Source organism: Lytechinus pictus, chromosome 10 (assembly GCF_037042905.1).
Source record: "Lytechinus pictus isolate F3 Inbred chromosome 10, Lp3.0, whole genome shotgun sequence".
NCBI lineage: Eukaryota > Metazoa > Echinodermata > Echinoidea > Temnopleuroida > Toxopneustidae > Lytechinus > Lytechinus pictus.
In genome coordinates this window covers 17,138,006-17,163,146 of record NC_087254.1, presented here as the reverse complement: position 1 = coordinate 17,163,146, position 25,141 = coordinate 17,138,006, and the positions used below count along the sequence as shown (strand labels likewise).

The 25,141-nt window shown below is 35.3% G+C and overlaps 1 protein-coding gene across 4 annotated transcripts in view; it reads left to right on the top strand.

The window, feature by feature from the left end:
• LOC129270258 (zinc finger ZZ-type and EF-hand domain-containing protein 1-like) overlaps positions 1-25,141 on the top strand; it is a 111,191-nt gene that overhangs the window by 4,288 nt on the left and 81,762 nt on the right. For all 4 annotated transcript variants that reach the window (XM_064105443.1, XM_064105441.1, XM_064105442.1 and 1 more), the window contains exons 2-16: positions 4,193-4,235; positions 4,725-4,803; positions 7,410-7,563; positions 8,984-9,128; positions 11,349-11,413; positions 12,006-12,132; positions 13,379-13,481; positions 14,694-14,906; positions 16,630-16,761; positions 17,540-17,671; positions 18,955-19,071; positions 19,597-19,703; positions 21,498-21,581; positions 22,590-22,688; positions 23,426-23,505. In XM_064105443.1, the coding sequence (XP_063961513.1) occupies positions 4,193-4,235; positions 4,725-4,803; positions 7,410-7,563; positions 8,984-9,128; positions 11,349-11,413; positions 12,006-12,132; positions 13,379-13,481; positions 14,694-14,906; positions 16,630-16,761; positions 17,540-17,671; positions 18,955-19,071; positions 19,597-19,703; positions 21,498-21,581; positions 22,590-22,688; positions 23,426-23,505 (1,680 nt within the window). The remainder of the gene's footprint in view (positions 1-4,192; positions 4,236-4,724; positions 4,804-7,409; positions 7,564-8,983; positions 9,129-11,348; positions 11,414-12,005; positions 12,133-13,378; positions 13,482-14,693; positions 14,907-16,629; positions 16,762-17,539; positions 17,672-18,954; positions 19,072-19,596; positions 19,704-21,497; positions 21,582-22,589; positions 22,689-23,425; positions 23,506-25,141) is intronic.

The window sequence follows — 25,141 nt, the reverse complement described above, 5'->3', positions numbered from 1 at the left end:
TTGTAAAAATGGCAGAAAGAAAAAGAATGATATAATAAGGTTTGAGGAATATCCATCAAAGATTGAAAGAGTTAGAGTAAAGTGCCCAAATATCGGACGGTTCTAAATATTGGACAAAAATAACCTCAACTCCCTCCCCACAACTAGGGACCCGCACTGGCGGGGGACTTGCATACATGTGATTTGCATGCATGTGATACATGAACTTACATGTACCTTCTATTAAACTGCTCACACAGTAGACCAAGTAGACAGTAGAAAAAAATATTCCAGGGGTTAAATCCAGGGATCAAATCCCTGATTCTGACTTCCAAAGGTTCTTATGACCCTTGCTAATTTTGAACTCCAAAAGATCAATGACCAAAAAATATCTTGTACATGTACATGTATAAAGGGGGATGTGATTTTTGCCAAAAATATCACCGCCAAGATGATACATATTTGATCTGTTGCAAAAGAATCTGCAATGGCCGCCAAAGGGTTTCCCCGCAGCGGAAATTAGACACCCTTCCAAATATGGCACTCTCCCAATATATGCATGCTGTGAACGCGTGCTTGGAAGCGTGCGAAGCTGAGTGAAGATGTCCGATGTTTAGAGACGAAAAAGGTCTGTTTGGTAAGTAAATAATTATTATTTACTGATTTCTATGTCAGATTGTTAAATAGTAATAATCAAAATCAGCATTCCCTCTGCTGAAATAAGTTATTATCTCAACAAACAATTATTTTGGGGGTTATAGTTCGAATTAAATGGCCGAAAATCATCACGGCGCACAACTTTTCGTGTCCATTATTTGGCAAAAAACAAGCTTCTGGTAGCAAGTAGGATGTTGGGTTGGGTGTCCAGACACTTAAAAATTTTGAAGCCTTCTTTTGTGTCTTTGGATTACACAAAAAATATTAATTCAATAGTTGTAATCTTCTTCAAATTTGTTCTCTATAATGTTGTCAAACATTTTGTACTAAAATTAATGAGACTGTTCACTTTTCCAAATGGCTGTTTAAAAACAATTGTCCGGACACACAACCTGTCCCGACACACAACAACTGGGTATAAATTATTTCCCTTTACCACATTTTTTTTAATTCTATTTTTTTATGACATTAATATTCCATATTTGTACCACAGAAATACACATATAATTTTTATCAGATTTAGTGATTATGTATTTGTTTTACTCCAATCATGCTTAAGTGTCGGATATTTGGGCACTTAATACTCTATTATGATTTTTATTTTTGATTTGTAATACATTGCGAGCAGCTTCCTCGTACATGTATATCACATAGTTAAGAAAATGAATGAAATGTCATTTTCTCAAATTTTCTCCAAAAAATGGGAAAGGATTTAATTGTACCTTCAGTATACCAAGAGACAAATTACTTCACACCCTCTCCTGAAAGAATTTTTTTAGCCATCGTGAACCATTAAAGAATTGAAATCTACACATTTAAAATAGGGCTGCTGCCAGTATATAATGTCACAAATCAAGAATTAAAAAGTTTACTAACTTTCAAGTTCAAGTTCAACTTTATTCAATTCCAATATTAAAAACATTTTATAACAACACATTGGATAAAAAATGCAATTCAAGATAAAATAAAGTATATGAATGGTATGTACATGCGTATTGAATAGAAAAGTATTGAAATTAGGTATAGCTGTAAAAGACCGTAGAGGTCTTGTCAAGACAGCTCCCTTACTTGCATAAGATTTGATCAATTAATAAAAGCGGAGAACAAATTCAGTAAATATTCAGTAAATAAAAATGAATTGCGTCTTGCACCAAGACTAACCCAGAACAAACATACATGAAAAGGGTAGGAGAGAATGAAAAGCAGAGGGGGGGGGGGGGATTGAAAGGAAAGAAGACAAAAATCATTTAAACTTCAACGAGAGTCACGTTTGATCAAATATAACTTTACATTGTGCTTAAATCTGTTATAAAATGAAATAGAGGTTATAAATGTAGGGAGTGAATTCCAGATTGTAGGAGCATGATGCCTACATGGTAACTTTCTAAATCCTAATTGGATTTTCCTCAAACCTTCACTAGTATTATTTTTTCTGGTACATGTATTTTTGCAACAGGGTGTACTTCCCCTTAAAGTCACTGTTTTGAAACATCCAATACATTTACTCCTCCTATCAATCGTACAAAAAAATACATTGATTCTGCTGCCTCTCCGTGTGTTGGGATATGTTAAGGGGCCACTTTCAAAACGGAATGATCAGAAGCCACTTTTTACAATCTTCATTTTGATACCAAATATTGGTAACTTGCACGGGCAGCTTGGGAAACGTCTATTGCTCAGTGGGGGCACCCTTAACTATCGCCTGCGAAAAATCGCGGCTTAAATTCGGACCGTATGGACAAAGTGTGCAAGTTTACTGGATCTTTATTAAACCAAACGTTCACATGTAGCAACATTTCAGGGAATGATTTCGGTCAGGCAGTGACAGGTGAGTGGCGCAGCAGTATAAAATTGCAGATGGTGAAGACTGGGTGATTTGGGTAACATGTTTTTATAAACCAAAACTCTTGTTCTCCCTTTTTTCTCCTCATCCTGTTCTCCTTTTTCTCCTCATCCTGTTTGCTACTTCAGAGCCCCTCCTTCAAGAAACTCCTTTTCTGCCCCCATCCTTCACTATATGGGGCACTTGCTCTTTCATCTTTAAAACTTCTTGAGGGGGAGCAAATGACCAACACTGTGCTCTCGATGACTGTGTTGTGGACAGCTAGTCTCTTTTGAGATAACTGTTAATGAAACACAGAATAATTTAGCTTACAATTTTATTTGCATATACACATGTTGAGAAACCACCATAATGAGAGGAAAAGAACATGGACTTGGTTTGCCGCTTGACACCACAATTATTGCGATATGAATGTATTAAAGGTCAAGTCCACCCCAGGAAAATGCTAACTTGAATAAATAGAGAAAATCAAACTAGCATAGTGCTGAAAATTTCATCAAAATCGGATGTAAAATAAGAAAGTTTTGACATTTTAAAGTTTCGCTTATTTTTTTACAAAACAGTGATATATGCACAGCTAGGTGAGTCAGTCGATGATGTCCATCACTCACTATTTCTTTTGTTTTTTATTGTTTGAATTATACAATATTTCATTTTTTATAGATTTGACAATAAGGACCAACTTGACTGAACCATATAGTATTAAACAATGTTAATTCCACATGTTCAGGGAGGAATTAATAATTGAATCACTTGACAATGAGGAGAAAATTATAATATTTCATATTTCATATAATAAAATACAAAAGAAATAGTGAGTGGATGACATCATAGTCTCCTCATTTGCATACCAGCCAGGATGTGCATATAACTGTTTTGTGAAATTAAGCGAAACTTTAAAATGTCATAACTTTCTTATTTTACATCCGATTTTGATAAAATTTTCATTGTTATGCTTGTTGGATTTTCTCTTTTTATTCAAATCAACTTTTAGTTGGGGTGGACTTGTCCTTAAAATAGTAAATGAGGGTGTCCAAGTGGATGTTTATTTCAAGACTACATGAACACCACTCAGAATGTTGCATTATTGGTTTATAGGATCCTGGCCAGATTTGAGTAGTTGAGGACTGAAAGTGGTGCTGTACAAGATTACTATCGTGACTTTGTAACAAGGTTACAAGGTTCATATTTGCTTTTAAACAGACTATTATTGTTCATTCTCGAGTGATCATGCCAGCTGAAGGCAAGCATAAGATCTGAGCGCAAATATGCTTGAAATTGTGCCTTTTATTATCTTGATTGTCTTTAGCTAGCATTCATGTTTGGCTTCAACAATGTGTTTGGTTAATGCTGGTGCAAACTCAATCATAAGCATGTGACTGACTCTCCATCTCAACCTGGCCAACAAAAACTTTTATTTTCCAAGCAAATGATTCAAGTACAGGGGTCCGTTGCAGAAAGAGTTGCGTTTAAATGCAAGTAAAAAAAATCAATCGCAAGTCCCAATTGCGCGCTGTTGATTGGTTGAAAATCTAGTTGCGCATGATTTTTAGAGTTGCAATTGATTGCAACTCTTTCTGCAACGAGCCCCTGGTCTCCTAAGAGCTCTTTATGCATACATGTATGGCGAATTGACATTGAATTTAAAGTTATTGAGGTCTTCTCTTCTATTTTGTTAATCCCTTGTTTTGTTTTGTTTTGTTTATTTTGCAGCAAGTTTGTGAGAGCAAGCCTGTGCAAGTTGCTGTGCCTGTTGGTAAGTTAAATGGCTTTTTTTTTAATTCAGGCACATGTAGTATACTGGGAGTAACACCCTCTCAACTGATCTGTGTATTCAATATCTCATAACATTCAGTAAAACTTTGTTGATTTGATTGTTATTGATATTTAGGATCATTTTAAGAATGGAAACGGGATGTTATGAGTTTATACTTCTAAAGGTTTTAATAGTGTTTATCAATGTAGCAAGTGCTATAAAACAGATTATTACATGTGTCATTATTGTTATGGTTTATTAAAATATTGTTGTTATTATCATTATTGTTATTATTATTGTTATTATTATTATCATTGTTGTTGTTTTAGGTGTTGTTTTCAATAGATGACTGTTACTGTTGTATTGAAAACAAGTATTTTGTCACAAAATATTGTCTGATAAAGTGAAACCAATTATGCATTTGTTTCTTTCATATATTACACATTATCATTTACCAGTATTTTGTCACACTTCACTTCCTCTTTGTAGAATCTGATAATCTTGGAGACATCGACTTGAACCAACTTTTTGATCATGTGACTTTACGTGAGGCAGCCTCCAAAATAAGGTAGAGATGTGAATTTATCTTTGAATTTTTTAATCTTCTTGTTCTTTTGTGTTCATTATCTTCAGGTAGAAATGAGTGCCAGATATTTAGCCAGATCTTGGAATGCTTCATATTAATAAAAAAATTGTCATGAAAATTCAGAGAAAGAAAGAAAGAAAAACACTTGAGAAAACAGGAGTGTATCAATTGTACTTGTATTTTCTTTTTATTTGTATCATTTTTGGATATCAATAGCCAACCAGAAATAGAATAAAAGTCCAAGGGGTCAATGTGTGGTTCACTGCATCTTGAATTTAACTTCTGAGTTTGCAGGGCCCCATCTTACAAAGGGTTACAGTAGATTAAAATCAATTTCAAACTGTGATTAATCTAAATTTTCCTATCTCTTAATCACACCAAATTAGATCAACTGCAAATTGAGTTTGATTTTAATTTATCGTAACTGTCTTTAAAATGGGGCCCAAGGTCAGATCGCACTGACCTATGTAGTAAAGGATGTCGCTTTGATTTTTTCCCCCTTAGATTCCAATTAATATTTCCCTCTAGTAGGCGTAATTAATGTCAAATCACTTGTCGTACAAGTTTGAAGTCTATTTTCAATATTTCCATAAAAACACAAAAACGATTTACAGCATAAGCTTTACACATCATAACAAATAAATACTTTATGGAAACCATTTCCAGCATTTTAATTAAAAAAACATCTAACTTTAATTTCTTCATTTTTTTGCAAGTGGGAATTAAATGTTTCAATAGTTATCAGGTTAATGTGCAGATTATCATTGGGAGTAATCCTCAACAGGTCCTACATGTACATGTATCTATGTATATCATGGATGTGCTACTATTCTCTGTAATATACTGTACTGTACATGTAACTGCTATACAAGTATCGATAGCTGGTTTCTCTGTACACATACATGTATATTATACTGTGTAAATACTTCAGTATATACACTATGTTCATGTACATTGAAATAAAAGTGGATGTAAAACATGGCTGGTTAAATTAAAGAGGCTATGCTATGCAGACTGAAACTGAAAGTAAAGAGTACAATACAGGTGTCTATTGGCGAGTTGAATGTCTTTATGTCATCAAAGCGTATGTTAAGTGCTCATAAGATTACAGACAATGACACATAGAGATATGATATATGTAATTTATTTTCATCAAGAATGGGGGAGTTATGAAAAGATGGTCCAATGATGAGCAGTGGGTCTTTTTCCATCTTAGGAAAATTAATTTGAGGGAGGTTGCTTTGTCAACCCTAAAAACTTCCCTAACATACTGGTACATGTATCTGCCAGTCCATTTCTCTTGAATTTATTCTTCATATCTACCTTGTAAATGCATCACTTCCTCTTCTTATAAGTTGAGTATTAATTTTTCTCTATTTCCCTAATTATCACATTTCCCAGATTCAAATTTAGGTCAATGTCATATGCATGTTTATTCATTTTGGTTTATATTATTGAATATATCATTTTGAAACTCATGATGAAAGTGCTGTAGAGCTGCAATGTATATTACCATTACATCCTACATTAAAGGACAAGTCCACCCCAATTAATAGTTGATTCTAATAAAAAGAGAAAAATCCAACAAGCATAACACTGAAAATTTCATCAAAATCGGATGTAAAATAAGAAAGTTACATGTATGACATTTTAAAGTTTCGCTTAATTTCACAAAACATTTATATTTACATCCTTGTCGGTATGCAAATGAGAAGACTGATGACATCACTCACTCACTATTTCTTTTGTATTTTATTATATGAAATGTGAAATATTCCAATTTTCCACCTGTTGTCCTGTGGAACAACTATTAATTCCTCCCTGAACATGTGGAATTAGCATTGTTTAATAGTATATGGTTCAATCAAGTCGGTCCTTATTGTCAAATCTGTAAAAAATGAAATATTGTATAATTCAAACAATAAAAAACAAAAGAAATAGTGAGTGAGGGACATCATCGACTGTGTCATTTGCATGTCACTGAGTTGTGCATATCACTGTTTTGTGGAAAATAAGCGAAACTTTAAAATGTCATAACTTTCTTATTTTACATCCGATTTTGCTGAAATTTTTCAGCATAATGCTTGTTTGATTTTTCTATATGTATTCAAATCAACATTTTTCTGGGGTGGACTTGACCTTTAAATAAAATATAAATTCCTTTTATGTAATGAAAAATAAGGTTATAAAACCCTTCAAATACGACTAATTCAAAAAAGGTAATCGATTATTTTTAAATTTAGATTATATATCTATACTTTCTTCAAATTGTTAGTCATTCATGCCTGAATGATCAAGGAATCTTCTAAGGATACCAGGTGAAAGAGTAGGTATTCTGAGCTTTACAATGATTGCCGTCATCATTAAATTATGCACGTAGTGATCGGCTCAAAAAGTATAATGTTTCCAAACATATTCTACCTATGATATTGAATACCAAATGGCGGCCATGAAGAAAATTTGCTGTGCTGTGAGGTCAATAATGGGAAAAGTGCATTATTCCATCATTGACATCAAAGATGATGCATCTGTACTTTCTCAAAGCCTTTTGTATAGATATTATCATCCCATTATTATTCACCATTCAGAGATGACGTCCCTGAGACAGTTGTCCAGCAGCATCATGGACACCTTGTACGATGGTTGGAGGAGCGATATCAACGCAGCGAGGAAACCATCTCTCTCACTCAGTTCTGTGATGTACTCATGAACAGAGGGATTAGCAGGGAAGAATGTACAATAGTGAGTTGGCTTCATGATAAATATGTCCTAGATTCCCAGATAAACAAATTTTAGGGTACATACACATCAGGGGATTCTGGAAAGGCAGGAATTCTTCTTTTTTGGGTGAAAAAAAAACCCCAAATAATAACAAGATTAGTGGATTCTTCAAGAGTGCACACATCCGTCAGGCATGACGCTCATGGTGCTATGTACAATCATACTACATAAAGAGATAAAATACAAATGATGTTACATATTCATATAAAGTACAAACGTTGAAATATGATAATATGAAGCAAAGAATAGGAGAAAATTTAAGACAAATATGACTTAGTTTGAAATACAGAAATCTTTCTATGGGTTTTTGTTTTAATCAAATGACAAAAAAAAAGTTTGATTGGAATTTGAATTTTGAAAATTAGTAATTTTTAAAGGAAATAATGCAAAAATATGTTGTGATGGTGTGATCTTGCTCTTGGCTTAGACCATTAAATCTTACACAGGATAAATAAAAAAATCCTCATGCAATATACATTTATTAGTTTACAATGTAAGTGTGACCTAATGTCAGGTTGCCAAGATGTACACTGTCAGCTGATGTATTTGTTGTCACATAATGGAGCAACTACATCAGCGATTGTCCACATTGCCTTACGAAAACTAGCAGGTAGCAGTCGAAATGTCGCAATACCAGTTTACTCCAATAACTTACCAGTTATTTCTACTACCACGATTATCTTCTGCACTATGCACATGGTGTTTTGAATAGTATTACATATCAGAATGCATTTTGACAGATGCATTGATGTTAAACATACATGTGCACATGGGATCTTAAATCACACCTCATTCTGTGTGAACACCCCCCCCCCCCCCGCCATCAAGAAAAGAAGGTATTTTTAGCACTGCTGGGTCTGCAGTAAAAAAAAAGTTATGTTTCATGAAATTTTCTATAATTTCTTTATAATCTCAACATTGAAAGCTGAAGTGGTTTTAGTGATGAGAGCAAGGAATCATTCCTGTCATCATTTTCTTATTAATCAAACAGATTCATTTGCAGTATTTTCCTTAAACATCACATCTTGGGCCCCGTAATACAAAGGTTTGCGATTGATAGCAAATATGAATGAATACTTGTGATTGGTTTCTGGGCGGTGTTTTAAACAAGATGTGCAAGCAACGATGATCTGGATTGGCCATCACCATTTAGCCATCGATTGCTAACGTTTGTTTTACAGAACCCAGACCCATTTTTATACCTCAGTCACATTTGCTCCATGGCGAGTCAAACACAGCCGTTCTAACATTTTTTTGTGAAAGCTACTCATAGATGGTTAGAATAACAATGAGTAAAACGGCTGTTTTTGACCCGCCGTACGGCCAGCGTAGAGCAAATGTGACTGAGGTCACAATAACCTTGTTTCTTCTATCTGGACAGGCCTTTGATCAGTTTGATGTAGATGGTGAAGGGCAGGCTTACGTAGAGTCGATGTTAGATGCTCTACGCTCATCCAACGGTGCCAACCTTAGAGGAGAACTCTCCCATGCTATTAGGATATTAACTGCATGCACACTCACTCCTGGTATGTATAGACTATCATCAAAGCGGGTGATATTCTGATAGCGATGGTTAACTTTATAGTTGTCAACTTATTCACCAATTAAAAGTCATGTTTATTCTGCTTCAAAAAGTTGTCAGAGAATTAATCGAATCTTGGAAAGGGGAGAATATGAAAATACAAAAATACAATGATTTTTTTCTGTATTAATTGGTTCATAATGATTCCCACCAATATGGAAGAAGTATTATGAAGCCAGTATTCCATTGAAGGTTTAAAATTCCAGTTTGGACTAGGGTTAAACCTGGATTTGATTATCGGAATACCATCCACAGTGTTTTCATGTACCTCCTACTTCATAACAGTTAGTAACAACTGTTTGGTGTTTTGTAAAGTCACGAACGACTTTACGCATGACTGGAACATGTTCTTGGGTGCTAAGTCAGTTACATGATGATATATCATGTAGCACAAGAAACGGTCTCCAGTCATGACTGAAACATGTGCTCAGGTTCTAAGTTAGCTATAAAGGTATATATAATTTAGGACAAGAAACGGTCACCAGTCATGACTGGACCATGTTCTCGGGTGCTAAGTCAGCTACATAATGATATATCATTTAGCACAATAAAAGGTCACCAGTCATACGGAAAGTCATTTGTAACTTAAGAACAGCTTAATGAAAGTATCAGCCAGGATATTTTGCCAGCATATGCAGACATTTGACAAGCTTGTTTTATCAAGTAATCCTGTTGCTCAATTTTTCATGTCAAGAAATAAAATTCTTGATACCAAGAATTAATTTCTTCATAGTAAAGCAAATAATCAGCGTTGGTGAAGGTGATGGGCAAATTATCACTTCCCGGGCAAGCTGGATGTAGCCATCTTTCCAAAGTGAAGCTGAGGAAAGATAGCGAGTACATTCAGCTTGCTGAGGAAGTTATAGTTTGCCCCATCACCTGAGATCAAGAGGTGATTATATGCTTTATATTCCGCATCGGGAACCACTCTAAACGAAGAAACCAATATTAATACGTCCCTATAAGAAGAATTTGAAAAAATCTATCTAAATGGTTATACTTGTTTTAATGCTAGCTCATATATAAACTGTGTGCAAACATCCGAGATCTTGCTCCAGCAAGATTTATTGTGACCTCACAAAGGAATTTTTCCGTCATAACAAAACAATCGAGGGGCAATGCACTTTTATTTCATGCAAATTTTTACTGCTAGCTCGTATGCACAGTGCGTGCACGCATTGAGATCTTGCACGATTGTCACTGCTGGTGATGGAGAATGATGGAACAAATATTGAGTGGTAATGACATCTTTATTTCGCATGTACTCAAACTATTAAACTCATAAGGTGATATGACCTTATGGGCTGAAAGGATTAGCAAAACACAAAAGTTCCATCATTGCGAGTCATGATTGACGGCGAAACTACCCTTTATCAAGTGACTGACTTCTGACCAATCTTATAGAAAGATTCTTAGTATGCGGAATATTACAAGAAATAATGTGTTATGATTAGCTCATAATTCTTGATATTATGAAAAAGGATTAAATTGTAAAACAGCTTGCCATACATGTGTCTGCATATGTCAGCTAAAATGTTTCAGGTGTGACAGCCGTTTAATATGGATGTTGGCTCATTGATGAGACTGGTTTGATGGACTCAGTTGTGTTCACAAAAATTATCAAAATGTGCCGTATAATCAAATGTTATCCATGCCTTATGAAGTAGGTATTACATTTATAAAAAGATATTGGTTCACAATTCATTACACAAGGATGAACAATTTATTCTTCTGAATGCGAAGGGAAATATCTTTTTTGCAAGGAATTTTCAGAGATGGAGAATCATCAAACACAATCCCTTTAAAGCCACTTTGGTGCCCAAGTTCAGTACAAAATAATGATGTGAGATGTGTTTCATCATGTGTTTAATATCCACATTTTGTGATAAACTAAAATTGGATATGTTCCCAATCATTGGATATGTTCCCAATCATCTATTTTCAACCCCAACCACTTTTCAGTTTTCCCATGAAACTGTCAGCATCCAAGGTCGCCACGAAAGGCTACAATGCACCTGTGTATTCTTTTGTACCTCTTTAGAAGTAGGAACCTACATGAATTAATTTGAATTTTGTTGTCACTCCATCTCTTAAAACTCCTTGCTTTTTGGATGCCTACTTGTATTATTGGGAATTAAATGTTTGTTTTCTATGATTTATTCAGGTCTGATAGATGTATTCTCTTCCGAAAGGGAGAGTGTTGGACAGCACGGGCAAAGAATTCTCAAGGTAACACACAATTGGTTGTACTAGCATTATTGTAGCAGTCTTAGTTTGGTGTTTAAATTACCGAGAATCCTCATATCACAGACATTTGATGATAAAGCAGCGTATAGTTTGACCAGTAAAGGCAAAGAATTGTCATGGTGTTTAATTGAAAGGAATGAAATAACAAGGCTTCCCAGCCCATCAGGGAAAATTGTTCCTTTTTTCCAGTCAGGGATAAATCAGAGAATTTGATTAAAAAATACCTAAAATCAGGGAAAAATCAGGGAATTTTGTTTTCCTTGAAAGCCGGGAACCCTGAAGAACACTATTAGACCCCAAGTTAAAGCAAATACAAGGTCTTTTGTAACACTTCCTCAAGTCATCAACTACTCATATCTGGATAGGCAGGTTCTCAACCCATAGTACAACCTTCTGAGTAAACCTAAATAAGTACAAAAGCTATCAATACAAGGAGTGTGTAGAAATGCTCTCCATATATTGAAATTGATTTTCCCACCACTTTCGCTTGACTGGGACTAACTTGGCTTGGCAGTTATGGAACTATCACTATAATGTCCATCCTTTTTCTTTCACACACTTCTTCCTGATTCAGTATCTACTGAGGAATCGTGCACCCAGCAGCGCTCTTCCCTACCCCTCCCTGGATGGATTCTCCCATACTACTACCATGAGGCTCTCCGTTCTTGATCAACATCTTCAAGAAAAACAGAGACAGTCGGGTAAAATATTAACTTATTTACTACCAAATTTATGAAGTACAACATTTTTCAAATCGCCACTTGCCATGCCTAATTGCTTAAAGGACGAGTCCACCCCAACAAAAAGTTGATTTGAATAAATAGTTACAAATCCAACAAGCATAACACTTAAAAATATCATCAAAATATGATGTAAAAGTTATGACATTTAAATGAAGTTTTGCTTAATGTCACGAAATAGTTATATGCACAGCCCGGTCGGTATGCAAATGAGGGGACTGATGATGACACCCACTCACTATTTCTTTTGTTTTTTATTATATGAAATATTCTAATTTTCTCATTGTTCTGTGAAACAAAGTATTCTTCCCTGAATATGTGGAATTGCAATTTAGAGATTTCATGGGACAGTCAATATGGTCCTTATTGTCAAATCAGTAACAATTGAAATATTGTATAATTCAAACATTCAGAAACAAAAGAAATAGTGTTTGAGGGACCTCATCCACTCTGTTATTTGCATGTCAATAAATTGTTCATATAACTGTTTTGTGAAAAATAAGCAAAACTGTAAAATGTCATAACTTTCTTATTTTACATCCGATTTTTATAAAATTTGGATTTTCCACTTTTGATTAAAATGAATGTTATCTTAGATGGACTTTACAAAATATTCTAAGCCCCAAGATATTTCAGACCATCAAGGAATTTCATGTAAATGAGCATCAGCTAGGAAGAAAAAATCTTGTACCTGTACCTGTAATGCCAAAAATGAAATAAATCTTGCACAAAATATTTCACATCAAAGCATATCATGTTGAATGACGATCAGCTGCAAAGACAAAAATCCTGAATGCTGATCCAGAAAATACACTTTCATGAAAACATATTAAATGTAAAGAAAAGAATTATCAAGGTAGTAATGGGGGGGGGGGGGACTAGAGTAGTAAGGTAAAAATTAAAGAATAAAATACCCAAAGAAAATAGGATATATAGATTTTGAATATGAAGAGTACATTTCAGTTTGAAACCTTGAAATAACATATTTTGCAAACTTAATGGAATGTTTATTTTTCTTGACCTGTGTGGGCCCTGATAGAATGTTGCATGTTTTAATATGTAAATGTAGTTCTTATATTCTTTTCTTATTCCATTGAAGTAGAATCATATACTGTTTGGAATGTTAACATTCTAGACCCATTGGCCCTGTTAAAAAAATACATGTGTTGATATTTTAGTTCTTCCATTGTTTATTTCATGACATTAGCCTTCCGAGACAGTTTTGAGCTAGAAGGAGGCGGTGAGGTCAAGCTTACTACAAAGTGTTTCAAGAGCATCCAAGTTTCTACCAATCCAAGAGAGGCGTCAAGGTACAGATCATTATTATATTATACATGATATGACAAATAATTTTGAAATATTCATTATTTCATTCATTCATTCAAATAAACACTTATTTTCTTCTATTTACATGTAATATCATTTTTACATATAATTTATACAATTTCATTTGTCATAAAAGAGTAGAAATAAAAATATATAACATATTTGTTAACAGAAGAAGTCGTAGTTTCCTTAACCCTATCTTAACTGGGCTATTTCAGACCAACATATACTGGGGGGGTCAATTTGACCCCCCTCAGATCTCAGCCGTTGATTGCGTGATTGCCGCGAAAATTGAATCATCAATGAATAGATGATATTCATTGGTTTGTATTCTGAACTCGAGTCTAAAGTTGTGGTTTAACCTTGAATAGACAAGTGCGACACAAATCTCTAACTGTAAAGGTTCGATTTACCAACTCATCTGTTACTTGGCGCCCCGTCTTACAAAGAGTTATGATTGATCCAATCAATAGTAACTCTATGGAAATCCATCACTGTCATAATTTCTTCTACAGGAAATGTGCACAATGTCTTTGTAAACAAAGAGAAGCACAGTGAATTTTCAAGACAACGATGAATGCATGAATATACATCATAGCTAGAAAATATTTTGAACAAACATGCATTAAAGATGTTGACATTGCTGGCCCTCCATAGTTGCGATCGATTGGATCACTCGCAACTCTTTGTAAGATAGGGCCCAGATCATTCATAATAGTCTAGGAATGATAACTGAATTATTTTTCTCTGTCTTTATAGCATGATGAAAGAGCACAGTGAATGTAGAAACATACAATGTGAAAAACTTTTGGCTTCCCACAATTTTAGCACAGTGTATACGTGTAGATCATGACCTCAGTTATATAGACTTCAGAATACTTACCAGTGGGTCCTTGATATGGCACCTCTTCAGATTTCAGACAAGAAATCTACTTTGAAATGCAAATAAACCTCAACATTATATATATTACCGCTATTCCACTATCTTGGGTCTGATGAAAAAAGGGGTCGTAAAAACATCATCACTGTCTCCCACCCCCTCCTCTTCGTTTCTATTTTGTAACCCCAAGAAATATATATTTTTAGAAAACCATTGAGAAGCTACTCAGAACTTTACTGGATGTTATAAATGAATTGAAGAAAAATTATACCTCTGTAAATGAATCAGTACTTCTGTCTTCACTTTTATGCTTTAGGTTGACCGATGGTGACCCAAGCACGTATTGGCAGTCCGATGGCCCCGCCCACACCCATTGGGTCCGGTTCAAGCTGCGACCGGGGGTGTGTCTAAAACACCTATCCGTCCAGGTGGCTCGAGGTGACCATAGCTACATGCCTCAACATGTCACTGTATTGACAGGTCACTCACCGGTCTCGCTGCAAGAAGTCACTGAGGTCAGAATACCAAGGTAGGTCAACTTATAATTATCACTATACACATGTCTTTAAGGGCATTAGTGAGAAATTCACGCACGAGAGAGTTCTAACACGCCTGAGGCATAGCTGAAGGCGTTTAGACATTTGGACGTTTTAAAAGGTAACAAGTAGGGGCCACGGAACGGGTTCGAAAGTGGGGGGGGGGGCGACCATGTAAAAAAGTCCCAGTCAGATGGTCATTATGTTTTTTTGTACACGGTTTTGGAGAAAAGAAAGTGGGGGGGGGGAGCTGACAAGTGTGTGTGATTATTCTAATGCTCAAGAAAAATCATGTGTGTTATACATTTTAAAAGATAATGATGTGGATCCTTGTTATTTCATAAACCATCCTCATCTCTAAACTACGACCGGTCAATAGAACTAGTCATTGGTACCAGTTTATACCATATTTCCCTAATTGCTATTAAATGACTTGGTTACTTGATAGGGTTATAATATAGGATCCATATCACCATTTTGCTCTTCAGATTATTTAATTCTGCAGATGAGATGCCATAAATTGGCAGTTCCATGGCATGTTCCATGTAACATGCCAGCTCACCTCCCATTTTGCCAAATATTAAAAACATGAATCTAATCATGTCCAATATGAAAAAAAATATAATATCTAGTGCATGTACCCAATATGAATTGCAAGTATTTCATTAACACAACTCCTGTCTGGAAACAATGTACAGTTCTTCATCTCGAATGTTTAGAATAAGATTATTTGATTTGATGGAATATTTTGCAAAGGACAAATGCACCTTTGAATATGTATTTTACTCACAAAATTTCTATTCTATTTCTAAATTGTTTTCATGATTTCGTAAGTAGGAGTGAAAGTAGATTTTAGTACTGTCACTGTAATTCTCATTTTTCTTGAATAAAAAAAAATATTTCTTCAAGGTAGACTTGGTTTTCTAATTGTCTAATCAATTTCAAACAAAATGGCCATGTTACCAATCAAGATTTGCTTATTCAGGCACGCACCTAGTGTCTTACATGTGTAGCTGTGGTAACAATCTCAAAATGAGTTTGAACAAATTCCGATAGAATGACTACTCAAGTATTTTTATGTGCATGTTTAAATAAAAAGTATCTGCTAAATTGTTCTGGTAGAAAAAACATGATTGCTGAGTAATGAGCAAAATGAGCATGCTGTTCATTTTGGGTAATGTATATTTCTAAACAATGATAATATGCATTCCCACATGTGCTTATCTGTGTAGGCAACCTTCATAGTGCTTTCTTTCTGCTTAGATTTCATGAGTTAGGTTTTCATAACATAACTAGATCTAGATCTACCATGATATTGTAACAGATAACCTCAATTTTTGAAGACTTTCTAATGAGGTCTTAAAATTTCTTGTAAATTCTAGCTTGAATTTATACTGAATACTTTATCTCTACTCTCCAAGAATATCCCATCACTATTTCTTATCTTTGTTTTAAAATTTGATTTGTCCAGATAATAAAAATTATAATAAAGACCATTTATAAAGCGTTTAATACACATAACAAATAACAACGAAAATTGATATGATTTACTAATTAAAAAGATAGGTTTTCAGTTTAGTCTTAAAAGTGGGAAGTCTTGGAGAGTCACGAATGTAAACCGGGAGAGAATTCCAAAGCCTAGGACCACATAAGACGAAGATTGAAGTAAAGATCAATTGTTCATATCAAAGTTATTTATTTACCATATCTTAACAGCCACATCACTGGGGATGTTCCTCTCCTAGAGAATGCCAAAGTGATCAGACCTTATGTTCAGATCAGCATCAAACGTTGCCAATTTGAAGGCTGTGATGTCAGAGTGCACGGGATACGAGCCCTAGGATACAAGTAAGATTCCTTTTTCATTCAGACTTCCTGAAAAATATTTTTACACATCATTTTATTGCACAACAAAGAAAAAAATGACAGCCCAGGACATGATCATTTTACTTGAGCATTGTGGCCCAGTGAATTAGTCTCCAGACTTTGAAACAGAGGGTCTTGGGTTCAAATGCCAGCCTTGGTGTGATTTTTATCCACAATGTGCTGCACTCAACCCAGGTGAGATAAAAAATTGGTACTGTCAGGAAGTAATCCTAAAAAGCTGTCAGCACCAGAATGGGGAAACCAGTTTAGCGGGGGTAATATAGGAGCGTCTTGAGCATCTAACTAGGTAAATACAAATACCCTATAAAAATATTATTATATAAAAAATGCAGGGCATTGGAAGTACACGATTATGAAAAATCATTGTAATGGACCATTGTGAAAAGTTGTGCTAATATGTGATATATCAGAAGGACTGTGTTCAGAAAATGAATTGACAACAGTTTGATTAGACAGGAAGCCATCTGTTAATGTATGATGTATTACTATTTACAAATGATATATTGTACCTGAATTTGCTTGAAATACTGCTTATATGCTGTACATTTTCTTTGAAATAGGGGGTTTTGTGCGTAATATTAATAAATTTTGTGAAAAATGCAATATTTTAAGTTCATAAACTGCTGAAAATTCTATGTTTTGAAGTGTAATGCAATATCTGAAAATGCAATTGTGATATCTGAAAATGTAATTATAATATCTAAAAATGCTACATGTAAATGTCATTTTCTTCCAACAGAATGGTGCAGAAATCTGAAGTGAGTGTGAAAGATGCCTCAGCCATGTGGTACCTATCTGTCCTGGCTTCCACGGCAAATGCCGCTATACCTATTGCTCCTCATCTACGCAGTGCTATCCTTAACCATACAAAGTAAGTCCTCTCTGTCCTGTCACCAGAGTCGGTCAGATTCATACTGTTCTTGTTTTAATATTTTCATTTGGGCAGTTCCATGAAATGACTTGTTTGTATGTCCCACCTCAATGTCTCCATTCTTTCTTTACTGATAATAATCAGCTTTTATATAGCACTTAATACATCCTAATGATGTCTCTACGAAAGCGCTTTACAGGTATATATTACCCCGGTCATCGAATCCTTGCATGCCCGCACACTGTATGCACCTTTTCCCCTCCCTGGGGAGCATTCCAACGACAGTTTCAAAACTTGATTGCTAGGCATACTGCATAGGCTTTTGCATCCTACCAGGTACCCATTCAACACCTGGATGGAGAGTGGCAGAGTGTGGATTGACGCCTTGCCAAAGGACGCTAGGCTGCCGTTGGATTTAAACACATTACCCTTTGATTACAAGGCGAGAGTCAAAACTGCTATGGCATGAGGCTCAAGCCATGATGATTTGAGTAACAAAGAGACAATATTGTAGAGGAAAGTCACCACCTTTGCACTATTCATATAAGTAGTAGGGTGAAACCCCGTTGTAGTGGTCCACCTGCACTCCCTCAATCAGTTATGTCTGGAGGAAAGACCTGTGGGTCATAGTGATTCAGTTCGCTTTTTGCCTCCCAGGTACAGGTGACTCCAAACAAAAAATAATAATTAACTATAATTTGTGCCATTGCCAAAGACCATTCTTTGAATGGGATAACAAGCATATTTGAATAATCGTATGCTCATCTCAATGATTTTAAAAGCACTATTCCAGTGTAGGGCCGATGACCTTCATCTGGACCCCGTCTTACAAAGAGTTGCGATTGATCCGATAAACCATAACTATTGAAAGCCAACATCAACATCTAAATGCATGATTGTTCAAAATATTTTCTAGTTATGCTGTTAATTCATACATGCTTTGATTTCTTGAAAATTCATTGTGTTTCTCTTCACAAAGGACATTGTACAAATAGAAAAAAATTATGACATCATTGGATTTCCATATAATTGAGGTTGATTGGATCAATCATAACTTTTTGTAAGACAGGGCCCTGCATATGCGCTAAAATTTTAATTACCAGGAATACCATTATTAAAACCAAAGTTTTTATTTGAGATAGTTTTGGCAATAGGAAACACCATTTTTTCATGTAAAAAAGGGTAATTGCAGATGATTGTCAGACTTTTTTATCGAGCGTTATTGGCACCCCTGAATTACAAAATTGCTTATTTTCAAGACGTACCGTTTTGTTCTCTTGCAGAATGGCCTTATCCCACATGCCTCCATTGTCCCTGATGCCGCAGCAGCTCTCTAAGGCAAGCTTCCTCAGCCCACATGTCTTAGACCAGGTTGCAGAGTTCCTACATAACATAGCAAGGTAAAGATAATTTTCTAGTTGAGTTTGTAGGGTACCAATTACCTCCAGTTATTGGTGGTACTTCTGGGGGATGGGGCAGGGTTGACTGACCCCCCCCCCCATGATTTTTTATTTATCTTGTGGGAATGAACGATAAGGTCTGATTTGATTGCTAAAATCAATAGGTGGGGAATGGGGGTCAATTTGCATGCTTTTCAGATATCTAGACCTACATGAACATGGGTAATTCTTTTATTGTTTGGATGATAACAAAAACGTACTTGAGGTGGTCATAATTTACTAAATGAGATATCCAAAACCTATTGCTCTCTAATCTGAATGTGTATCTGTTTTGACATGTGTATTGTCTCTGTAATACATGCATGAATTATAATTGTATTATATTTTGCCATGTTTACAATATGAATATTCAGTTGAATTCTTTATGTTTCTAATAACAGTCAATTCCAGTCCCTTCCATTGGGGTTCCAAAGTGATATATATGTCATCGTGTCATTATTGATATCAATATTTCTTGTGTTGTAGAAATGAGAGAGGAGAGTTGGAGATGGAAGGACTCAAGATACTGCTAGAGTTTGCTCTGGCAAGGGGTAATCTGGCTAGTATCCTCAAAGCACTACAAGATCTACTAGGTAAGGTTTATACACTCCCAGTCTCCATGAATTACCGGTACAATTCTCTTTTGTAAAAGAGTGTAGAGGTTTCACGCCACAGTACACCATGTATTCTTATGTGGGCACGTGTTGGCCCTCAAAAGGACCACCAAACTCGATGTTTCGACAAGTGTGTGCTTGTTGTCTTCAGGAGAATGAGCAAAAGTTGTAGAAATAGGCTATAAAAAGTACTCTGTCATAGTTATACTCTGTAATGACAAGAACACACTTGTTGAAATGTCGAGTTCGGGTGGTCCTTTTCAGGCGGTTTTAATTGTACCATGGCACAAAACCATAGATTATGCAGACTTCTTGTAATATCGTGCTTTATACAACCATGAATATGGTACCCTTTGCCAAAAGTGCACATTTAGAATTGGACTTTTCTTGGTGTGCTTGATGAAATATGTGTAGCTATATATGAGAAAACTAATGTACATAGTCCATGCTTTTGTGCCATCGTACAATTGAAACCACTTTTAATGATGATGATAATAATAACGTGATACTTACCCAGGGTAGCCACTTCAGTTTTGAAAACTGTTCTACCAGCGGGCACTGCTTAACATGATGATGTTATTATTACTCCTGCTTCCTCAACTTCCTCAGTCACTCCGCTACATTAAAATGCATGACACTTTCAAAGTGCATCTTAAGACCTATTTGTTCAAACTTAAATGCCTTCGACAACTAAATCCATATTTCTTTTAAATTGAATTTGTTTTGCATACATGTAAATCACACTCTATATATTGTTTTGTCATCACTCACTGGTCTGACTGGCTTCCTATGCCCTTAATTGCTAGAGCTCCTGTGAGTACTGAGCTGACCGGGCTTGCCCCTTAAATTGTTCGTGAACGGAGCAGCAGGCAGGAGGGCATCAGGCTCTACCAGGATGTAGCTAGGAATTCCAGTGGGTGATGCAAAACTGTACTTTTTCTTTTTTGTAACTTACATTTATGTACTCGTTTGTATTTGTAGGAACTTATTATCTCTTTGTTGACTTGGTTTACATTTATATTGTAGTTTTTTATTTCCAAAGGAACTGTTGCTGGGCTAGGGCCATGAGCGTCTCTGGATGGTGTGTGCGCTGAATAAGACATCACCAATATTATAATTATTATTGCTATTATTATTATTATTATTATCATTATTATTATTATTTCAGCTGGGCTGCCTTGGTGGCGCTCAAGCATTCAAGGAATTACTTCCAAGTTCCCATTTACTACACCTGGGTGGAGTGTCAAATGTAGATAAATGTATTGCCAAAGGACGTGAGTGCTGTGGCGGGATTCAAACTCAGACCTCCAAGATTTGCTGATCCAATGCAGTGAGAACAGGGTCTTTGATACGAATACCTAATTCGCTGATGTGGTTTACGATAAACCATGTGGAGTATTATAGAAACAGTGGATAGAAGAAGAAAAATAAATGGATAAGCGAGAAAATGGAAATTTGAGAGTAGAGTAATCTTTCTTGAATGTAGTCCTGAAAAGGACTGAAAACCAGAAGAGATTGATGAGTTGAAACAGCTTGAGTAGTAGGATGGATGAGGAGGTGCTGGCTTGAGTCGGCGAGTAGAGATATTTCCACTTTCTCGCCTATCTATTTCTTTTTTCTTCTTTTTCTTTTTCTTCTATCCACTGTTTCTATACTACTCCACATGGTGTACCATAAACCACATCAGCGATTGTACATGCCACCATGCAAACCTTCAAACAACATCCGAATACCTAATTATTGCAATGTATGTTGTTTTCTCTCTACATGCAGATCATAAAAACAGTGAGATTGAAGGAGCTGTTAAGATGTTGAGGAATCTGAACACAGTTAGGGACTCCATCTTGAAGAAACATGGTAAGATTCAACCAGGCCCTCTTTGACTTTGATTGTACTTTGTCAATTGATTTTCTTGCTACATTTTATGGGATTTTATGATATGAAAATCATATTGAAACTTAAATGAGTAGATGATGTTGGGTCCTTGATGCATTTTCTCTCACAGATATTGTAAACAAAACAATTGAGGTTTTTTTGTGTGTTTCATACAAGAAAGCTGCTTAAAACAAAGATATTCCATTACCTCAATCCAACTAGGATCCTTGGAGATGGGCTGTAAAAATGTAATTCTTAATCATTAGTTTATCCTATTCCTATTCTGTTAGTCTGAGCTGACAAAAGATGGTATGTGATCATTACTTGCCAAAATTTGAGTAAGATGTTCGATATTAATATCTATGTTTTTACCCAGCTATGCGCATTCTAGTTTATGTGACACTAGACTGTACAAAGTCCTAATCAGGGCCCCATAACACAAAGGTTAGCGATTAATCGCTAATTTGAAAGAGCAATTCTGATTGGTTCCTAGTTAGTGTACTGAGTAAATTGCGCATGCAACGATGATCTTGATAGGCCATTTCATTTAGCGATTAATCGCTAACCTTTGTGTTACTTGGCCCTGAATATACAGTCAAAGTGACCACCTGTCTATAGTGAAACACTTGTCTTTATTTGCTACCAAAATTGTCTAGTATTTGAAGGGATTTGTATTTTAGAACCTATCTATTAAGGTCTATTCCCACCTTGGGCCCATTGCATAAAACTTTTGCCATAAAAAAAAAACGCTGGCAAATAAACAAAAACTCTGGCAAACAAAATTATGCCATTGAAAATTATACATTGAAAAACTGAGGCAAAAAAATTGCCAGAGTTTTCTATGGCAAAAGTTTTATGCAACGCGCCCATTTCTGCTTCCCTTGGATGACCTTTATAGACAGGTTTGACTAATCCTTCAAATGAAGGAATATTGTCAGCATTATAATGTATTTTATGAAATTTAATTATTTTGTTTGTCCACCCTTGAAGGTACCCAACTGACCATGACCCTTGAGGGTTGTGATGGCGGTCAGCAGGATGAGTCCACAGCACCAAGCAATGTCCTTTGTGGAAACTGGTCCGCTAAAGGTATGACATCAAGGCATCTTCCTACCCTTCTCATGTATTCTGTCTTATATAATTTGACGCTTGTTATGTTAATGGTCTCAAATTGAGTTCAAACAAAATCCAATAAAATGACCACCCAAGTGTTTATATGTGTAAATAAGAATTAAATGCCAAGTGATTGTGGTAGCAATTTAAGAGCAATTGTTTGCAGTGAACTGTTTTCATAGTGTTTTGAATAGAATCTGATAGCTCACAATCATTACTTCTGTGTTTCCCTGCAACCTGTTTTATTTTTCAATGCAGTCTTTTGGAATTTATGAAGAGATTTGTGCTTGTGGTAGATCACAAAGTCTTCAAATTGAAATTTAAGAATTATCATAGGCATTATGTACCAATGTCAATTATAAATATTCTATCCGACGCATTTGTTATTGTTCAAGATTTAGTTCTAGCTGTCATTTTCAGCATTTGTGCAATAGACTAAAGTACGCAAATGCTAATAAGAATGCATTTATTAAGAGAATGAAGGAATATTTTTCTGCACTGGTGCGATCTTTAATAAAAAAAAAAAATGATTCAGATTTAAAAAAAGACTTTGATTGATTCTCTCTCTGATGTGCCTATCCAGATAAAGGGTAGTTTATTTGTCAGGGAAAAAGTTTTACAGCAAAATATGTCAGATTATTATCAAATTTGTTTAGAAAATCTGTGTTTTTGATCTTTTTGACAATATTTCCGTATCAATCTCTGCCCTCTAGGATATGTGTCCAACACTCCGAAGGTCAACATGTTCTTCACAAGAGATACTCCATTCCAGGTCACCAAAGTTCAAATAAAGGTCAGTCGGGTACCCAATAGGAGTGGTTTCCCTAAGGTTAGAACATCTGCCCAGAAAAGGGCATCAGAATCAAATCAGCTGGTCGGTCATACCAAAGACTCTTACACATTGAACCTTTTTTTGTGTGTTTTATCAGACTTTCAATATTGTAAAAGGAGTAGAGAAAGTAAAAAAGGACTATCCTACATGTACTTCTGTAGCTTTTCAATGATGTAGCAGTCTGGGCCCCATCTTAAAAAGAGTTACGATTAATTGTTACAGATCTGATCAATCGTAACTCTATGGAAATCCATCAGTGTCATAATTTTTTCTACAGGAAATTTGCAAAATGTCCTTTTCAAATAAAGGAGAACCCACCAAATTCTCAAGAAATCAATGAATTTGTGGATATACATTCATAACTAGAATTTTTTTTGAACAAACATGCATTTTATGTTGACTTTGCTGGCTTTCCATAGTTGCAATTGATCGGATCAATCACAGCTCTTTGTAAGTTGGGCCCCAGGTCTACATCTACTGAAATAGTGATACAGTATAGGTACTGTCATGTGTGCCTTACAGTGCAAGAAAGACTTGTTGACATTCTAACTCCATTGATTTTGCATCTTAGAGCTTGGTAATGCAGAAAAGAAATGCCTGATGGTGAGATATGTGAATGTTTTTAAAGATAAATTCCAGTTCTGGTAACGATCTTAAAATGACTCTTTACAGAATCTAATATAATGACCACCCAAGTGTCTGTTTGTATGAATAAAAAATATGTGTCAAAGGATTCTGGAAGAAATTGTGTAATTGCTGAGAAATAAGCAAAATAAGCGCGGATTCGGTCACTTCCGTCGGGTCTTTATTCCAGCAATAATAATACACTGTCCCACGTGTGCCTATCTGTGTTGGCGATTTTCAGTGTGATCGTATTTCAGCTTAGATTTTATGATTTCACAAAGTTCAGTTTATGTAACTGTACCAGATCTAGATCCACGATGATATAGTCTTACTTAACCTTGGATATACAGACTTTCTCACGAAATTAGTGTTTTACTGCAACTACTATCATTTCGCTTTAAGATGAAAATTTTATCCCGGACTAGGGGCCATGTTTCCCAACACACCACTACGGTTCTTTATCCAAACGTATCTTTACTTTCCTCTCGCCATCAAGGTGTAAATGGATATTTTCAAGAAGGCATATCTTCTGTACTGTTTGCACTAATTTTTTTTTAAGGCAGGATGATAACATGGAATCCCTTTATCAGTATATACCATATATAAATTTCCAGTAGTATATATTTTTTTCATGGAATAATTTTCTTTCTGCTCCTGTATAGATCGTTTAGAATATTAATATTTCCTGTGGAAGGCAAATTTAATCCAGTAATTTACTTAGGCCCATATTCTGGAGTCGGCTTTGGTTTAAATTCAGTTATGGTTTAAGTATGGATAGCCAATTGTGAAATAACAGTAGAGATATATTTCAGCTCATTCAACTCTCAAATCATTCCCATTTGTCTAGGAAGTACGAATAAGATGATTGTTTTCACCATTGAAGAATCAGGAAAGAGCACAGTAAACATAAATACAATGCAATCAAAATTTTGACACTTTTGGCTTCCTATAATTTTATGACAGAGTAAGATCA